Source organism: Nicotiana tabacum, chromosome 14 (assembly GCF_000715075.1).
Source record: "Nicotiana tabacum cultivar K326 chromosome 14, ASM71507v2, whole genome shotgun sequence".
NCBI classification, from domain to species: domain Eukaryota; kingdom Viridiplantae; phylum Streptophyta; class Magnoliopsida; order Solanales; family Solanaceae; genus Nicotiana; species Nicotiana tabacum.
The window spans coordinates 11,144,171-11,163,147 of NC_134093.1; the positions used below are offsets into that span (position 1 = coordinate 11,144,171).

Below are 18,977 nucleotides of genomic sequence, written 5' to 3' on the forward strand. Positions count from 1 at the left end.
CCCTTAATCATGGAGAAAAAGCTATATTCAGCCTTAGTTGTTATCTAAGTAATAGATAACTATAGTCTACAACATATTATTCCATAAAATATGCTATTTGCTAACAATATTGTATTAATTGAAAAAATTAGAGGAAAGTATCAACAAAAAGTTTAAATTACTGAGAAACGCTCTAAGAGAATGAGTTAAAATATATATATATATATATATATATATATATATATATATATATATATATATATACCATTGCAACTAGCCAAATAATTCATAAATCTAAATTCGATGTTCCAGAAGAATAGTATGATTAATAAAGATGTAATACATATAATTAACCTTGATATTAAGATAAATGCGTGGACATAGAAAACTAAATAAGAACTTGAAGAATACATTAGTCAAAAGATGCAAGTAACATAATCTATAGGATATGTAAAATGAGAAAATGATGATTGAGATAGTTCAATCTTGTCTAATGTAAACTTGCAAATGCATCGGTATATAGATGTAAAATCATGATAGAATGCGTTAAAAGTTGTTAATCAGATAGAAAATCACATAAAATAAAAATTATCTTGAAAGACATATAATCTTTTGAAATTCAGATTTAACAAATGACAAAATATGATAAAAGAAAAAAAATCATATAAGTTGTACCAACTGGTTAAGATTAAGTCTTAGCCATGTTGACACACTCACATTATGTTTAATTATTGGTTGGATTTTTTTAATCTTATTAGAGATTTATATGTTAATGAAAAGTTAAAAAAAATTATAATATTAAAATGATTTAATATTAAAAGGAAATGAATCCAAATAAGGTGTAATGGATAGTAAAGATTTACCTAGTTTGGTGATAAGGTGAAATAGTAGTTGTTTTATAAATATAGAGTTCTATTCTAAAAATCAAATGTTGTATTAAATTAAAACTAATCCTTCGTACAAGAAAACAAAAGAAAGTGAGGGTCGAAAAAAAAAGAATACTAAAAATTAAATAAAGAAAAGAAGGTGATAAACTCAATATGTCATGAGATATAGTAATTAAGAAAAGTACACATAAAGTCCCCACCCTACTCTGTTTTTTCCCCTTCTTCCTCTGCTCTAAAAAGTTCACTACTATATATTCATCTCTCCCTTTCTTTTCTCCTCTTTCTCTTTCTCTAACAAACAACTGCATACTCCCCTTCTCTAACCAACAACTGATTCCTTCTCTCTCTCCTCACACACACACACACTGGAAAAAACCTCCATGAAAAGAGCTTAGCAAAAAAATTTTAAAAAGCAGAAAAAAGTTCAAGATTCTATTTTAACTGTTAGTGACAAAATGGGGAAGTATATGAGGAAGTCAAAAAAATCAGGGGAAGTATCAGTATCACCTCTTGGTGTTTTAACAAGGGCTAAAACCCTAGCTCTTTCAAAATTGGTTTCACCGGCGGCTACAGAATCCGGCTCCGGCGGTGATGGTGGGTCCTACCTAGAGCTTCGTAGTAGAAAGTTAATCAAACCCTTTTCGGTTTTTGAAGGGAGGAGGCAGAAAAATGGTGTTTCAAAAGATCCTAATTTGTTAAACCCTAAAATCCCTAATGTTTTAAGAACAAGTTCTGAAGAGGTAAAGGGGAATAGCTGCTGTGGTGGTGATGTGGGTGTTGAAGCTTCTTTTGGAGAGAATTTGTTGGAATTTGAAGGTAGAAAAAGGTGGGTGTTTTTTTTGTTTTTTTGAAAAATTAATTTATTTTTTCATTTTCCCTTTGCTGAAAATCTTATGTGAGGGTTTACTAGTTTGCATGTTTATGTTTCTTACTCTTATGTGAAGATTAGAGTTTTGTGGTTTATATAGAGCAAGGTTTGAGACAGTGTTAAATATTCTAGAAAACAATTCCCCCATTTTTACTGTTTCTGCTCTGGGTTTTTACTTTATTACTCTGTGCTGACTAATTTTTACTATTTGTTGCAAAAAATAGTATTAAAATTAGTGATTTTTACTGTATTTGGTTTATGGATTGCTAAGAAATGTAATTTTGGTAATGAATTTGGTGTTTGGTTTTGAAAAGTTCAGATTTTTCTTGACCGGAAGGGTTTATTTTGCTTCTTTAGACTAGGAAATAAAATTCTTTTTTAGAACAGAAAAATTTTCTGTGGCTGATTTACTGAATCTTTCTGCTTGCTCCTCCTTTTTTTATATTATTTATTTTTATAATTTTTTAAGTCTGGATAAGGGTGTTGTTTAAGGGTTATTTGCCTTATTTGAGTGTAGATTTGTCTTTGTTGCTCTTTATCCTTTTCTTTGTCGATTTTAATTGAAAGGGGAAAATGCAGACAAATGAAAATTTGTGTTCTTGATATTATTCAAGTTTAAGGTTTTTTCATTTCTTGAATTTGGTGCCTGCTTTTCTTATAGTAGTCACTTTCCACACGGCTTTTTATTCCTCGTTCCTCCCCTTTAAAGTCCCTTTTTTTGTACTGTGGACATTTGGTGCAAATATATGAAAAGTAGATTTATGATGTAATTTTTATTGAGAAAGTGTAGGATTTATTAAGGCCCCCCACACAACCAACTACAAAAAAGAAAAACTTTAAACATGCAAAGTCTGGTATACTGATTTATCCCTTTTAATAGCGTTGCTTAAATGTGCTTCATTTGGTTACTGAATCACCATTAGATTATGGAATAAGAATATTATGGTTGTTTTCTTGAGATTGCTTCGAGACGAGCCTTGGCGTAACCGGTAAAGTTGTTGCCATGTGACCTCACCATGTAACCATGAGGTTACGGGTTCGAGCCGTGGAAACAACCTCTTGAATAAATGCAAGGTAAGGTTGCATACAATATATACCCTTGTGGTCCGGTTCTTCCCGGACCCCGTGCATAGCGGGAGCTTAGTGCATCGGGATGTCCTTTTTTTCTCTTGAGATTGCTTCATTGATGACAGTTTTTCTAATGTATTAGATTTATAATTGAACCTTTAACTTGGAGGAATTGTAAATCAGCAGAAACATTGTTGGGGGAATAAATACAGGGAACAAAAGAATTCTCGGAGTGATTATTTTGTCTTCCTAGTTTTCGGCACAAGAAAGGGGTGTACAAAAATCATTTTTTCTTGTGTTGAAACGAAAGATTAATGATTCTTGATCCCGTTTGTTTAAAATTCCTAGTCTTGGTTTAGATTTTTCTAGATGTGATTTCAATTGAAAAATCATTACCTTTTTGACCCAAAGTGTGTTGCTGGTCTTTATTTGAAAAAGTAAATGTCGTAATATTTGTCTTATATCTAGCCTTCTTTTATGCCTTCTTTTACTTGTGTATATCTGTTGGACCCTCCTTTTATTTATGTTATCTGTTATAGTTTGCTCTCCATGTGGTAGAAGTTAAATAGTTAAATAACCATTTCTCTATTGTTTTGTCGTTCAGTTTTTGTAGTCAGCTTTATTTGCAACACTTAATTGGTTATCTTGCACATTTTGGCACCGTAGTTATCGGACACCACATTGTTGTTGCATTAGATAAATGGCCGATTTTGTTCCAATGTGGTGAATGAATATAAATTGCAATTTTATTTTTTTGGCGTTTGACTTGTTGAGCAAAGTAAAACTAAGTGGATGAACTCGTTCCTTCTATGCGTCTACCCCTCCAAAAAAAAAGAACAACAAAAACGATGGATGGATGTACTACCCCTCTAGATTTGCCGTCCCATAGTACATCTATGGTCGTTGAAACTTTCGTCGTGAGAAAAAGTTGTTGTCTGTTAACTGCAGGATGCATGCATATTACTAGTATCTTTGCTGCCTTAATTTGCAAAGTTACAATCATTGTTGAGAACAATTTACCGTTGAAAATGAACGTGGGGGTCCCTCTATGATTGAAGTAATAGATGGATATGACAATAAAGGCAAGAAAGCTTTTTTGACAGCCACTAAATGATTCACCTTTATTCAGTGCATGCATATTACTAGTATCTTTGCTGCCATGAGCTGTATGTGTTGCAAATCTGAATATACGTTACTCTGGTTTTCTACTAGTGTTCTTTTCATCCTCTTGAATCGAGGGTCTATCGGAAACAGCCTCTCTACCCCGGATAGGGGTAAGGTCTGCGTATACACTACCCTCCTAGGAAACAGCCTCTCTAAGGGTAGGGGTAATATCTGTGTACACACTACCCTCCCTAGACCTCACTTGTGGGATTATACTGGGTGGTTGTTGTTTTTCTACTAGTGATTTGCAAAGATTTAGATTTAATTCATTTAAATGGGGCACTATAGAGTTCTTTTGCTCTTTCTTACAGCAGGACCACCAGGGAAAGCACACCTTGCAGTTTGATAAGGGATTCAGACAACATTCAAACCCCTGGTTCCAGTACGAGGCGTATTAATGCAACCGGCAGAGTACCAAATTTGCTACGAACGAATATCCCGATAGCTCATGAAGTGGATGAGTTTTTTACCCGTGCAGAAGAGCAGCAGCGGAGACGATTCATCGAGAAGTAAGAATTCACTTGACACTTCTTGTAATTACACCGGCAGATGCACCCTCACGTCTAATCGAGCTTGTTTTGGAACAATTTTGCAGGTACAACTTTGATCCAGTGAATGAGAAGCCCCTTCCCGGACGTTACGAATGGGTGAAAGTAGATTGCTAGATATGTCCCGCATTTTCTTGTTTCATCTTTAGGTTTAGATAAAGGTGTAGGAAAATAGCAGCAGGTAAGTTTTAATGTTCTACAATGGTGATTGTCAAATTTCTATTTCCAATCACTCTTTGACTTTGTAAAGAAACTAGGGGCAGTAAGTGTTTAGAAGGGTAGGCTAATGATCTGTAACATAACAAAGCTTGTGACATTAAACAACCAAATACAAGGAGATATCCTTTGACTAACAGATCATGAAAAGGGAAGGGAAAGAAGAAAGGGTATTAGTAGTAGTAGTAGTAGTAGTCGTCTTGATTAGTGTCTTAAGTGGTACAGAAGGTAGGTCTACTAATGTTTGTTTTCAGTAGTTTTTTTGTTCATAATTGTACTGATGTGAACTTGTTTTTAGACATATTCTGAATAAAATGACCCTCAAAGTTTTTCCCCCCTTTACCATATTGTCTTTATAATCTTTCTCTCGTGAGCCAAGTTTCTATCAGAAACAGCCTCTCTACCTTCGGGGTGGGGTAAGGTCTGCGTACACACTACCCTCTCAGATCTCACTTGTCGAGGGTCTATCGGAAACAACGTTTCTATCTTCTGGGTGGGGTAAGGTCTGCTTACACACTACCCTCCCAAAACCCGTGGAATTACTCTCGTTGTTATTTATCATCTTATTCTATCATGTTCTGCTTAAAATGTATGGTTGGATTTTGGCTTGTTCCTCTAAAATGTGAGACATACTGTTCATAAACCACAACTTGCTGCTGGCTTTCACTGTAGAGATGAGGCTCTTATTGCACTATAGACCTGCCATTTTTTAGCAGCTTGTGAAAATGGTTGGGGCTATGTTCACTACTATTGGCTTTTAGGAGTTGTATTGTGGGGTTGCTTTGGTTAGTGGGCATGTATTCAAAAGATTCCTTTTTGAAAATGGATAACTATCATGTCTTTCTTTTGTACTTATTATATGCCTGAACAAAAGTAGTTATGATTGGTTTGCAAATTTTTGTTTAGATTCGGAAATGTTGAAAGAGGGATGGTTATAGGGTTAGCGGTTTTTTTTTTTTTTTTTAGCGGGTGCGCGCGCTTTGGTTTAATGCGCGTGACCAAGGTGTATGTCATGAGTTCGAACCAAGTAAAAGCTTCTTATTTAAGTGAAACCGTCATGGGTTCGAGCCCTATTGGAAAAGGATAAAGAAATGATTTTATTTACCGAGTTTCGTATATTGTGTCATTGTTCTGGTGGATTGTTTGATTATTAAAACAATTTAAAATAGATTTAAGCTGGTGGATTGTTTGATTATTAAAACAATTTAAAATAGATTTAAGCAATAATATAACAGTCATTCTATTCTACTTGTGCTTCCACAACAGTCTATGTTATCATTAAGCGATTTAAGCATGACTATAACACGTTGGATTCAGATTAATCTTGTTTTCTAATCCCAGTTTGGTATTTGATGAATAAAGAGATGTTAGATCGTGAAAGATATTGAGTTTGGTGGACAAGCATTTTCTTTTGTACTCCTCATTTTCTAAGGTATTTGGTAAAGTTAAATGGAGAGAAAATATCATTTCATAATCTTGGAATATGCTATTTGGTGAAGTTTGTTACTTTTTTAATTCTATTATTTATTATGTAAAATTTGGGAATATTCAATTCCCAATAATTATCTCTTGTTAGCATTCAAACATTAGACATAATAATTGTCTTCTCTGATTTTTTAAGTGAGCATTGTTTAATTTGCTGACCAATGGTTAAATCTTGTTTGAAATTTTGCCTCCCACAATTAATTTGCTTTTGACTGCTCCACCCTCTAATTAATTTCATTTTATCTGATCAATTGACGACATTTGGTCATTAAATTCTGAATGGATCTGGTTGTCTTTACCTTTCAACATGTGTGTGTATCGTGTCATTTATCTGGTGTACTTGTCCATTTTGTGCCAAGTAATACTGTAGCTAGTATACTATATACAATATTACAATGCTCGCCTATTTTTCTAAGATTGAAAAATGATACATAGAATTTCTTTTTCTTTTTTTGTTTGCTCGATGTTTAGTACTCGTATTAAAGTTTTCGTGTTTCTTTTTTCTGCTCTATGTTCACTACTCGCATTAAAGTTTTTGTGTTCGATATGTTAATAAGTGCTCGCTGTTAAAATTTTTTGTACTCACAAGATGCAAACCCGAGAACTCTAATTAAGAGTAAAGAGATCTCGTCAATTCTATCACAATTCTTGGTGAAAGGTGATGGAATGGGAGGGTTGGGAGGTTAAAAAATGAGGAATTAATTTGTTGAGGATCTTACATTTTTAATGAAAGTTTTTTTAGTCACTCACTCTCATTTTGCTAAGTAATTACAATAAAAGACCAGTCCTTGTCTGTTTTACTTCTCCCTTCTTGTCTCTTTTTACTACATCTTTTTCAGTATTTAGCGTCAATTGTGCATATGAAGTTTTTGCTTTGGTTGTATTTTGCTTTAGAAAAAATTTGCGAGATTATAGGTAAATTAAGATAGCTTCCTTCCATGAAAATTTAGTTCCATTATTTTCCTTTTTAATATCTTCTATCACCAATGTTTTATGCCTATAAACCATTGCATATCAAAAGAGACGAAAATATTATCTAGTACTCAGACGCAGTGTTCGTAAATTTTGAAACGACATGTCGTCAAATTGTTTAATATTCTTTTTTTTAGTGGTGTTCGGTTCAATTTATGTGCATCTCGACTATTTTATTGGGTATCTGCTATTTCCCATTGATATATAAATTGGGTAACTCTGTCCACTAAGACTTAGACAGATGAGAAAAAATTACTTAATATTTTTTGGCTCAGCTAAAATTTGAACCTGAAACCTCATGATTTTCCTCTAACGACCAGGAGACCACACCCTAAGGGCTCGTTTGGTACGAGAGATAAGGGATAATTAATCTCGGAATTAAATTTAAAATAAGTTTAACCGGATAAAATTACGGTATAAGGACTCGTTGTAGTGTTAATTTTATCCATATGATAAGAAATAATCCCAAGATAACTAATGCAAGGATACTTAATTCTTGGATAACTTGTTTCCAACTAAACGACCCCTAAGTGACATGTTCTCAACTTGTTTTTTGGGTAATTTTCAAAGTGTTACATAAAAGGGTAACAAAGTTATAAGGGTAAGTTTCAAACTATTGGCAAGATCGAACAAAAATTGGAAGGTAGGTAGACCCCATATATATATGCAAGAACAAGAGGCTTTTGAAGGTAATTGTTGATGATAGATTGATACTAGAAGATAAATTCACAATGTTGATTGTTTGTTCTTATCAAAATTTTCGACGAGTTTGATTCAGTTTCTCTATTTTACTTGAACACTCCTAATTGTACGTTAATCTTTTATATATATGGTTCAAATGATAATATATATATATTCTAAATGATTTTTACATATGTATACATAACCGAACCGAAAGCAATGAGTTAAATTTACCACATAATTCGCTCTGTCCCCATATGATCTCCCCACCCTCTCTTTTTTGAGATCTCAATTTCTTATATAAAGACATATTTCACTATTGCCTCATTGAAGTTTGCCATAGTAGCTACGAGGGGTGTACAAAGAAAACCGATAAATCGCACGAAACCGATAAATTGAGTCAAATCGGAAAAAAAAAATCCGATGTGATTTGGTTTGATTTGGTTTGGTATTGGAAAATAAAACCCGACCATAATTAGTTTGGTTTGGTTTTAACTAAAAAAGTCAAACTGAAACCAAACCAACCCGATAGTACATTTATATAATTTTTAAAAATATTTTATACATATAAATATTTATTGTAATGTAATTTATAAATATTTCTTAAACTTTTTCACAGTTTTATCTTTTAACGTATTATTTCAAGTTTAGACTTAACATTCTTGAATGGTAAATAAATTTTAAAGCCCATAAATGTAGTAACTCAAACAAAGTTCAAATCAATAGTAATGCTAACAAAAGAAATTCAATTCAATACTAGGAATGGCGATAGTGTTGGATAATTATTTTAGTTTTATATTGGTTTATAATGAAAATGCATAACTTAGTTTATCTTTTTCTTTAGTGCTTAGTTATGTAATTAATATTAGTACTTATTAGCTATACTTATTTTAGCATGACCTATATAGTATTTTTAGATTATGTTAATTTTTATTATGGCTTATTAATTAGCAATATTTATTTTATGTAATTTTATTATTTTATCTTTGTTATTGAATATTTTAGTATAATGCTATGACTTAATTATCTCATATTATTGTGTTAGTTTCTTAGAAAATATATTATATAGTTGTATTTTACTAGGACTTAAGAAATATTTGGAGCACAAGTTATATATTTTATGCTATAAAGACTTTACCAAAAAAAAAAATGAAAACCTAAAAAACCCGAGAAAAATCGAGATTGAAAAACTCGACTTTGTTGATTTAGTTTGGTTTATAAATTTAAAAGTTCGACACCATTGAATTTGATAATTGAAAAATCTGAACAAACCCGACCTATGTACACTCCTAGTACCCACACATGGTTATAACGCACAAGTTACATGTGCCTTTAGAAATATTGCTGCCATTAATATGTACAGTTTGTTTTGTTGTGTGGTCCTATACCAATGTTTTTATTTTTTTCCTAATTGAGGATAACATCCAACTGATTCAAGTTTCCCTTTTGAATACGTATCTATCAGAAAAATGATTGCTTCCAAAATTGCCTCTGGCCAATTTGATGCCAAATGTTTTTTAGCCATGGCCTACACCTATGATACATTGTGATGAAAATTACATTTAATTGATCTTAGTCTGTAACGAATTTGGACATTTCAATAAATTTGAAAGGTGGCTGAAACGTGTATCCAGAAAATACAAATAGTATATATGTATATATTTATTGTTTCGAACTGTATACATTTTGCTCTCGTCTGGTTGATTTGATATTTTAATAGCTCGGGTATAGTTGAATGTGATGTCCAGAAAATTATGCTTTCTTGTAACTCCTCAAGTGAAGATTGTAAGAGGCAATCCTAATATCGTTTCTTGTTAAGGAGAAATCCTAATATATCTCTTGTTTGGGTTAAGAGACAAGCAAATTCAATAAACAATTGACCCAAATAGCCGTCTACATACTCTCTTAAACTAAAAATAACCGTCGGATATATAATACATTTATAATTCATGTATAATATATGTATAATTATGTATAGTTAATATATAACCTATGTATACCGGCTAGAAAAGGTAAACATTGAATTTGGCTGTTGCTTGGCAAGAGAGTTTAGAAATTATGCTAGTCCTTTTTATTGGGAGTATACTCCTAGTTTTATTGTAAACTTGTTAGTTGCTGATACAGCCTAATAAAAGCTTTTATTTGAGTTAAAAAAATAAAAAAATTATTGTAAAGTAATGCTCCTAGTTTCATTGACTTTGTAATTTGAGTTTGTCTTTGATCTACCATAGTAACATTTGGAGGAGGTAAAACAGAATTGTCAATTGTCAATCTTAATCCTAATCAGTAAAACACAGTACCAAAATTGGCATGAGTAAATATAAACTGTGGTTTGGAGGAAGGTTGAGAGAATAATTGGTCTTATTTGGTTTCAATAGTGTAAAAAATGCCAAGGTGTGACTTAATTAAATATGAATATAGGATAACTGAAAAGATTAATTTGAAATATACTTAAATTAGGCTACGTTGTCACTATATAGAATTTAAACTCATAAAGTCACTCCTATATGTAATGAATCTTCAACACAATTTCTAAGTGGGCCGGACCCTGGGCCCCATCGCATGGGCTGAAACTTGGTTTTTTCACAGGCCGAGAAAATAATAGGCCATGAAACTTGGGCCTTTGAATGGTTCCTGACTGATAGTCCAATTTACATAGAATACAACCTTTTAAAAACTTATTTATATTCCCAACAACTGCTTTTATAAAATTACTTTTATTATAATTTACTTTAAAATCTTACATTTTAAATTAAATTATGTACAACTTTTCATACTCTAAAATCTCTTCCTTGAGATTTCATCTCACTTAAAAGATATCTCTTTCTGATTTTCTCTCACATAATGTATCTATCACCATCAATTTTCCCCCCAATTTCTCCACTGAAAGATATTCCAATATATCACAAGCGTCTATCCCTCTTTTTTTCGTCCCATATATTTTGTGCAAGTCAAAATGCATAAAAACACATTGCTCAGAAAATCATGGACAGTGATGGTAGAGACAATATTCGGATTGAAGAAATTTCAGAATCATCTGTTGAAATAACCAATTTTTTGTCAATATCCAGCAGTTGTGGTGCACCAACATCGCATGCCAGCCATCACCCTCATTCTAAATATTAACAAGTTGCATCTAGAGAAAAATACACCGAAGATGAATCTGTAAAGAAAAATTGATCTTTTGTCTTTCACACCCATGGTGTTCTTTTTCTTCATCTTTTCCCCCTTTTGTTTTCTAATAAATTCAATCAATTGTTAAATATAAAAGTTGACATTTTTTAATTTATGTTTCTGAGAAGTTACCGTGGTTCAACTTTTTTATTTGAAAGTGATAATGTTGAATCATGTTGTAACAAGGATTAAAGGCAAAATACTAAAATATTTATTTACGAATTTGGTGTAATATATGTAGATATTTTTTATATGCTTACAGTATACCAAGAAAAATCAAATATTGGTGCAATATTTCTATACATTTAGTATATATATATATATATATATATATATATATATATATATATATATATATATATATATATATATATATTATTTTAATACATTTAAATATATACCTTATACAATATATTATAATATATCTATACCACTATGTAAATAATATACAATATACTATCAGTTACATGCAATAGTGCAAAAAGATATATTATTACTCGATGAACATAGATTACATATGGTGTAATTTCTCACCTATTTTTAATGAAAGACAAAGGACATCTTTTAAGAGATGATTCATTGTATTTAAGTTGTAGTCAATTTGGTTAGGCTAAACTTTAGGATTTACAGATTTTTTTAAAAAATAATTGGTTGCAGTCAATTCAGTTAGGCTTAAATTTAGGAAATTACGAGGATCTCATTAAATTTGCTAAAATTTTGGGATTCTTACTAAATGATTTTTGTAGAGAGAGAAGAGATTTTTAAACTGAATAATTATTAGTTGTATAAAATATTGCACAAAGCGTAAATCAAATAATAGATGTAGAACTCTAATAGAAGTTGTAGTTACGAAAATTTTCCTTTTTAGTAAAACAAGTTAATAACTACAAAAATGGACTCATGACTTGTATAAGCAATGTACCTGTAGAAATGACACTAGGTAGCCACTCTAAAAGACTGCTATTTAGGAATTAGGCTATATATCATGAATTTCAGTTTTTTAGTTTAATTTTTTTGGACACAAATATCTTGAATTATCATTAAATTAATATTTTTAGTTCAAAATTTAAGGACAAAATAAGTACTAGCTAATCCTTAAATAACAGCTCTAAAAATGACTGTTTATTTACTTCTCCCAGTGTACTTTGCTGAGTTATAGGATCATGAGTAGCCATTGCGGACTAGCACACCCAACTAATTAAATAAATAAATAAATAAAAAACAATCCAACTCATTGGTATAGTCTATGGATGAGAAAAATCTCTTTTCCACTTAATAATTTCATTTTAAGAGATCAATTTTGAGATCTATTTTGTTTTTATCCTCTGTTTTACACCCATGGCCATATATATAGTGTAGAAGATTCGATTTCAACCTCGTATGCACCATGAATTTGTATATCGTGTGTAAACTTTTGTAAATTAATTTAACAAAATTGGCAACTTTTTAGAAACATGTTGCCTTGAAATTTTTCGGTATTTCTCATTGTTGGGTCTGACCTTTGACTTTGAACGCAAAATAGGGTGAAATTAAAAAATAATCAGATTTATAAGTGTAATTGAAAAATAGCCACAGTTTCAAAAGTAATCGAAATTTAACCACTTTTCATGTAAAGATAAATCTGAACGAAAATACTGTTCAAAATCCGAAAAATATTTCAGCATAATATACTGAACTTCCAGCATAATATACTGGACTTCCAGCATAATATACTGGTTCAACATAATATGCTAAAAGTTCATACACAGGTGCTCCAATCTCCAGTATATTATGCTGGAACTTTCCGTGTGTTGGAGTTCCAGCATAATATGTTGGAAGTTCATACACAAGTGCACCAATCTCCAGTATATTATGGTGGAACTTTCTGTGTTGCAGCAAAATAGTGACTATTTTTCAATGACTTTGCAAATGCTGACTATTTTTTAATTATCAGTTCGAAAACTGGCTAACCCGTACTATTTTCACCACAAAACATTAGAGGTATATTACATGGGCTCAATATGACATTTTGTCAAACTTCGACAGTTGGACAACCTAAATTTAGCCCAATCTGGCCCATCTTGATATAATTTGCCTAATATTGTTTAAGACTTCAATTCACATTTAGAATTTAAGAAAAAATTGAATCATCATATCGTTTATGTCATTTCCAAATAAAAGAGAACTTCTAACATATTATTTGATGCATTTCTGACTTGAGACCAAATTTTATTCACGTTGACTCTCAGAACTGATAATGAAGTTAGATAATTACAACAATAACACAAAACCAGAAGGAAAAGAAGTAAGCGTAAAAGAAACAAAGATTACAATGTCTGAAATTTTTTACAAGTCAAATGCTCAAGTAATAGGAACATAGTAAAAGCCAAAATCATGAGTTATTAGGACTGAGTACCAGAATTTTGTCCAGTTGACCTTTTATACACACAATCTGTCAAAAGAGGAGGGTCTCATATACAACAGTTACAATCAGTAAGGACAGTATAATCTTTTGGCCTGCCTTTCTGTGAAAGTATTATTACCATGTTTCAAAGCAAAAGAGAGGAAGGAACAAAGAACTCCGATAACACAACTGAAACCTCAAAGGCCAGAGAAGTTGCAACACAAGTTACTGAGAAAAACAAGGAAGATGATGGCTTTACCCAAGTCACAAGGAAAAGTAACAAGAAGCCTGCAAACAAAAAAGAAAATGCCAATGCTTCCAACTTTAACAATAAAAAGGAGGAAGTAGTACAAACCAAGACCCTTGTTATTAATGAGCCTTAACTCCCTACCACAACTACCTTTATTAATGAGCCTCAAAATTTTACTAAAAGCACTTCACTTATTGAGACTCAACTACCAGTTGAGATATCGTTTAATGCAGAGCCACAACTAGAAGGATTCCAACAAAAGAAAAAGAGAAAAAACAGAAGCAAAAAGAGAGAGCAAAAGGGCATGGCCACCAATTATCTTAGAGTGACAAACATGGTGTGGGCCAAACAAAAACATAAGCAGATCATGGAAATCAAGATCAAAGACATCATTAACATTGAAGAGGAGACAAAAAATAAGGGGAAAATCTACTCACCTATCAGTCAAGAAAAGCATCAACAGGAAGATATGCAACACAGGGAAGTCCCTTTACTAGAAAAGGCTGATAATAATATAAGTCAAAGCACAGAAGGGAGCTCAAATAACTCCACTAAGCACCCTCTTACTGATGATACTGCATGTGTCCAAGCAAAGGGAGGCCAACTGGTGATTGACTTGGGATGTTTAGACTTTCTCCCACACGACCACCCTAAAAAACTTGGACCTGACTTAGACCAAAACTGAGGATGAATCAGGTGATAGATCCGAGGAGGAGTTTTTTGAAGATTTGGAGGAACACATTGAAGATGAAAACTCTATGGAAAAGGTAGAAGAAAGTTTAATACAATCTAGCGAAGATGAAGGGGAACAGGTAGCTGATAGCTTATATGAACCACCATCACCTCTTCCAGAGGATCCTATGGATCCAGTCACCAAAGAAACAGAAGAAGTCATTAACAAACAGGGCTTATCCCCAAGGTGTCTAATGCTCAAAACAAAAAAGAAAGAAAAGAAGAATGGCCTACAAGGATCTCAAAAACCTATCAACAAAGGAAAGCATGTCACTTCCTCCTCAAATATTTCCCATGATTAAGCTCATCTCATGGAATATTAGAGGAATGAAATCAAAAAAATTCTTCGCAAGACTCAAATATCTGGTTAAGATAAACCATGTTAATTTCATTACTCTACAAGAACATTTCTTACCATCTCCTCACATTGACATATATAGAAGAGGGTTGAGCTATGATCATGTCATGTCTAATTCCAATAGCAAAGTTTAATTTTTCTGGAATGATGATTTCGACTGCAATATTTTTTCCAGAAGCAACCAATAAATCACCCTTCAAATTAAGCCAAAGGGTACAACCATATTCACTGGATCACAGTGGTCTATGCCAAGTCCACAAGTGCTAAAAGAAGAAAATTATGGAGGAAGCTCAGAAATATCCACTCATAGGTCGATGGTCCTTGGACAGTTCTAGGGGATTTCAAATCCATCTTATCTGTTGAAGAGAAACTTGGAGGGGTCCCCTACTTGCTAGCAAAAGTTTGGACTTTATTAACTGTATGGAAGATTGTGAACTCTCTGACAATGGCTTGACATGACATCCTTACACATGGTGCAATGGTAGAAGAAGAGGGAACATGATTAGCAAAAGGCTAGATAGGGTGATGGATAATGAAGCTTGGTATAATTCTTTCGAAGTTACTAGGGTTGATTATTTTCCAAAGACAGGTTCTGACCACAACCTCCTTCTCATGAGCTGTTATAATCAGAATGATGATACTATCAAGTATTTCAGGTTCCTTAACTTCTGGTCTTCTGAACCTGACTACTTAACAATTGTGAAAAATGCTTGGGCAGAAGATTTTAGGATAATGCAACTTGGATCCTTCAATACAAATTGAAAAAGTTATCCAAAGTGCTTAGCAAGTGGTCTAAAGATAGTATTGGAGATGTCTTCATGGACTTTTAAGTCTTCCAGGGGCCTTAAACAAGGGGTTGTTCTATCTCCCCCCCCCCCCCTCTTTATTATTGTTGATGGGAACTCAATTAACTTCATTGGTTTCACTATGCACAAAAGAGGTCCACAGATCAATCACCTCAGTTATGTGATGGTAGGCTATAATTTTATGTTTTAGTCGCTTATCACACTCTAATTTACTACACTTTAATTGAGTTGAAGCTTTAATCACTAGTGTTTTGCACTAATTATGTGTTTTATGCCTTGTAGGAGTGATTCCGATCTATGTAGATATTATGGAATGAATTCAAGCTATTCTGGAGCTTTGAAGTCTGAGTAAAAGCCGAAGTATTAAGTCGGGATCGAGTTCGGAGATCAACGGATGATAGCGGAACTAAACGAAGAATCGAGCAGGCATATTGCGCAGTGTCCAGTAAAATACATATAAAGTTTTTTTCAGAACTCTGTTTGGGCTCCACAATATATAGTTGGAAAGCTATTTAAAAGGGATACAACTTTCATGTTTTACGTTTTTCCAAAATCATAACTTACCACCCAGGTGAGTGACCAAGTACGCGATCGCGCACCTGGGCGTGCACTTAGGGTAGAACAATGTACAAAATGCGCGACCAAGTGCGCGAGCAGGTGCAAGATTGTGCATATCCTGTCCGGGAAAAGTCCTATTTTGCTAAGAAAGGGTAGTTTTGTCTGGGATTTATTTTGGGGGCGGAATAAATACCCCAAAATACCATTTTTGACACACTTTTGACATACCAAAACCTAAGAAAGCTAAGGAGAAGAGGGAAAAGCTAGAGCACAAGGTTTTTATCCTTCCTTCCTCACTCAAGATCCGGATTTGGATTGTATTTATATTTTCCTATACTTTTATTTCATTTGTGAAGAACTTCTCCATGTCTATGGAATAGAACCTTTTGGGTTTTGATGGATTTTGTGTATTGATGGTTGTTTGTGGATTATAACTCTAGTTTTATGTATTTGAATCATTTTTGGAAGATTTAATTGTACATCTATATTCACTTGTTCTTGTAATCGAGAGAGGTATAACTTGTGATGTATTTGCATTATATTATTGGTTGAGTTCATAGATTCTTCTAAGTATCGAAAGAGGCTAGTTTAATTCTTGATTAAACCTAGTTAGGAAGATAATCGAAAGAGGTTCTCCTAAAGACCAATCCATTACGAATTCTTGTATATCTTCACCGAACTTAAATTGGTTCATATTGTGAGGTTGAGACTTAATCGAGAGAGAAGTTTCTACTAAATATTTGTGCTGATAATTAAGTAAATTCGAGAGACTCACTTGAACATTAGAAGTGAATTATCTAGAGTTAGATCCCGAACAATTATCTTGCACCTATCCTATCAACCCATATTTTCTCCCATTGATAACTTCTTTGCTTACCTTTGTTGCGATTGTCATTAGTCAATAGCTTTAGATTCTTAGTTGTTTGTAGTTAGAATTCATATATATCTCAACTGTTGATCCTCCTGGATAACAATCTAGCTACAAACTACAATAATACTTTTTAAATCCAATCCCTGTAGACACGATAATTATATTATACTATCTTTGACTAGCGAGTATAATTTAAGTATATGTTTGCGCTCGTCAAATTTTGACTTCGTTGCCGGGATTGGCAATTAATAGTGTTGGAAATAGTTTTCGGTGCTAATTCAGGAATTTATTTTTATTTTTACTTTTATTTTTGTTCTTCACGGGTTTCTCCTCCGTGTGCAGGCAACATGTAAAATCCGTGGTGTATGACACGATCTTCTTGTAGAGAAGTAATACCCTGCAAACCGGAATTGGAAAAACACCTACGGCAACTAAGGAAGGAGAAAGAGTTTACCATATGGTTCTTGGGGCAACCCTCAACCTAAGAACACATGGCTAATAACGATGACAATAAGGTAGAGGCAGCTACCAGGATAGCAGCTTGAGGCAGCCTATAGAGCTGCTGAGGAAAGTGTCGAAGATAATAGGGGTCAAAGATTCAATCTAAATCGGCCCTTGATTGAAGACCAGTTCGAGAATGCGCTACCAAGGCCTGGTAGAGCATTGGGTGACTATGTTAGATCAGTCTACAATCAAGGATTATCAAGTGTTAGACCACCTCCAATTGCAGCCAATAATTTCGAGTTGAAGCAAGGTTTGCTTCAAACCATTCAAAGCAGTTGCATTTTCAGAGGGAAGATGAACGAAGATCCAAACATGCATGTGATGGATTTCGAGGAGATTATGAACAGTTTTTAATATAATGGGGTGTCACAAGATGCAGTGTATTTAAAGGCATTCCCCTTTTCACTTAAAGATGATACGAAGCAGTAGTTTCGAAGCTTGCCAAATAGATCAATTAGAACATGGGAGGAAATAATCAGAAAATTTTTTGATAAATATTTCTCCTCAGCCAAGACGGGAAAGTTTAGAAGAGAAATCCATAACTTCTACCAGAAAGATAATGAAACTTTTTTTGAAGCATGGGAGAGGTTTAAGGAGATAGTTAGAAGGTGTCAACATAGCGGAATTGAACTCTGGATGCAACTCCAGGATTTTTGGGATGGATTGACATCGGCCTCGCATAGAACTTTGAGCAATGCAGTTGGAAGCCCTTTTATGAAGAAGACTCTAGAGGATATAGTTACAATTCTTGATGAATTATCCGAAGATGCTAATCAGTGGCCCTCTGAGAGTATGGAAAGAAGAAAATCAACTGGTGTTCACCAAGTTGATGCTACTACATCTGCGTAAGTACAACTTGATTCTATGGCTAAAGAAATACGGAAGCTAACTGTAGCTTCGATGCAAAATATACACCATGCAGCTTGTGATATATGTGGAAGAGGACACCCTACCCATGAGTGTCAAGCCTCAACTGAGGAAGTGAATGTTGTAGAAAACTATAATGCAATGGGTCAGAGGCACCCCGACTTTTCATGGAGTTCACCTGGGGGTACTGCAATGGGTACAAGCAACCGTCTCTATGAGACGAACATGTTTCGTTATTGTCCTTTTTGTCCTGTTGGTTGCTATTGATTCAAGTTGTTGTCGAGGTTCCTGAGTTAGAATCTCCCTCTCTACTGGCTCTTCTTCCAGAGGGTAATCTTCATTTGTTTCTTCCTATGCTTCTTGCGTAGGAAAAATAAATTTTCCCTCAAACTCCACCTGCTTTGATGCACCACCAGTTTGTTTGACATCTTCAACTGTCACCTTATCTGTTATGGCAGATTCATCAAAGGTAACATCTCTGCTGAAGCATAATATTCCTTGTCTCTGGACACCATAAGCGGTATCCTTTGACTCCAGAAGTAATCCCCATAAATATAGCCTTCTTTGCTCTCGGATCCAATTTTGATTCTTTCACATGATAATATG

At 33.5% G+C, this 18,977-nt stretch overlaps 1 protein-coding gene and 1 non-coding gene across 3 annotated transcripts; one reads left to right on the forward strand and one right to left on the reverse strand.

Annotated features, from left to right (window-relative positions):
- Nucleotides 1-1,133: 1,133 nt before the first annotated feature.
- Nucleotides 1,134-5,072, forward strand: LOC107775132 (cyclin-dependent kinase inhibitor 4). Of its 2 annotated transcripts, none has more exons than XM_016594817.2 (3): nucleotides 1,134-1,692; nucleotides 4,278-4,475; nucleotides 4,562-5,072. In XM_016594817.2, the coding sequence occupies exons 1-3, from the start codon at nucleotides 1,322-1,324 to the stop codon at nucleotides 4,629-4,631; spliced, it is 639 nt and encodes a 212-aa protein (XP_016450303.2). In that variant the 5' UTR covers nucleotides 1,134-1,321; the 3' UTR covers nucleotides 4,632-5,072. The 2 variants fall into 2 exon arrangements, with proteins under 2 accessions (XP_016450303.2, XP_016450304.2); XM_016594818.2 differs by having other exon boundaries at nucleotides 4,281-4,475.
- Nucleotides 5,073-18,023: 12,951 nt separating this feature from the next.
- LOC142169235 (small nucleolar RNA R71) lies at nucleotides 18,024-18,130 on the reverse strand. Its single transcript, XR_012698947.1, has one exon. It is a non-coding gene; the product is annotated as a small nucleolar RNA R71 (small nucleolar RNA).
- Between the last annotated feature and the right edge of the window lie 847 nt (nucleotides 18,131-18,977).

What these genes read in the sequence shown, in the direction of transcription:
- LOC107775132 (XM_016594817.2), top strand. Translation starts at nt 1,322, where the DNA reads ATGGGGAAGTATATGAGGAAGTCAAAAAAATCAGGGGAAGTATCAGTA. An exon ending in GAATTTGAAGGTAGAAAAAG is followed by an intron (nt 1,693 to 4,277) that starts GTGGGTGTTTTT and finishes TCTTTCTTACAG; the next exon opens with CAGGACCACCAGGGAAAGCA. An exon ending in CGGAGACGATTCATCGAGAA is followed by an intron (nt 4,476 to 4,561) that starts GTAAGAATTCAC and finishes ACAATTTTGCAG; the next exon opens with GTACAACTTTGATCCAGTGA.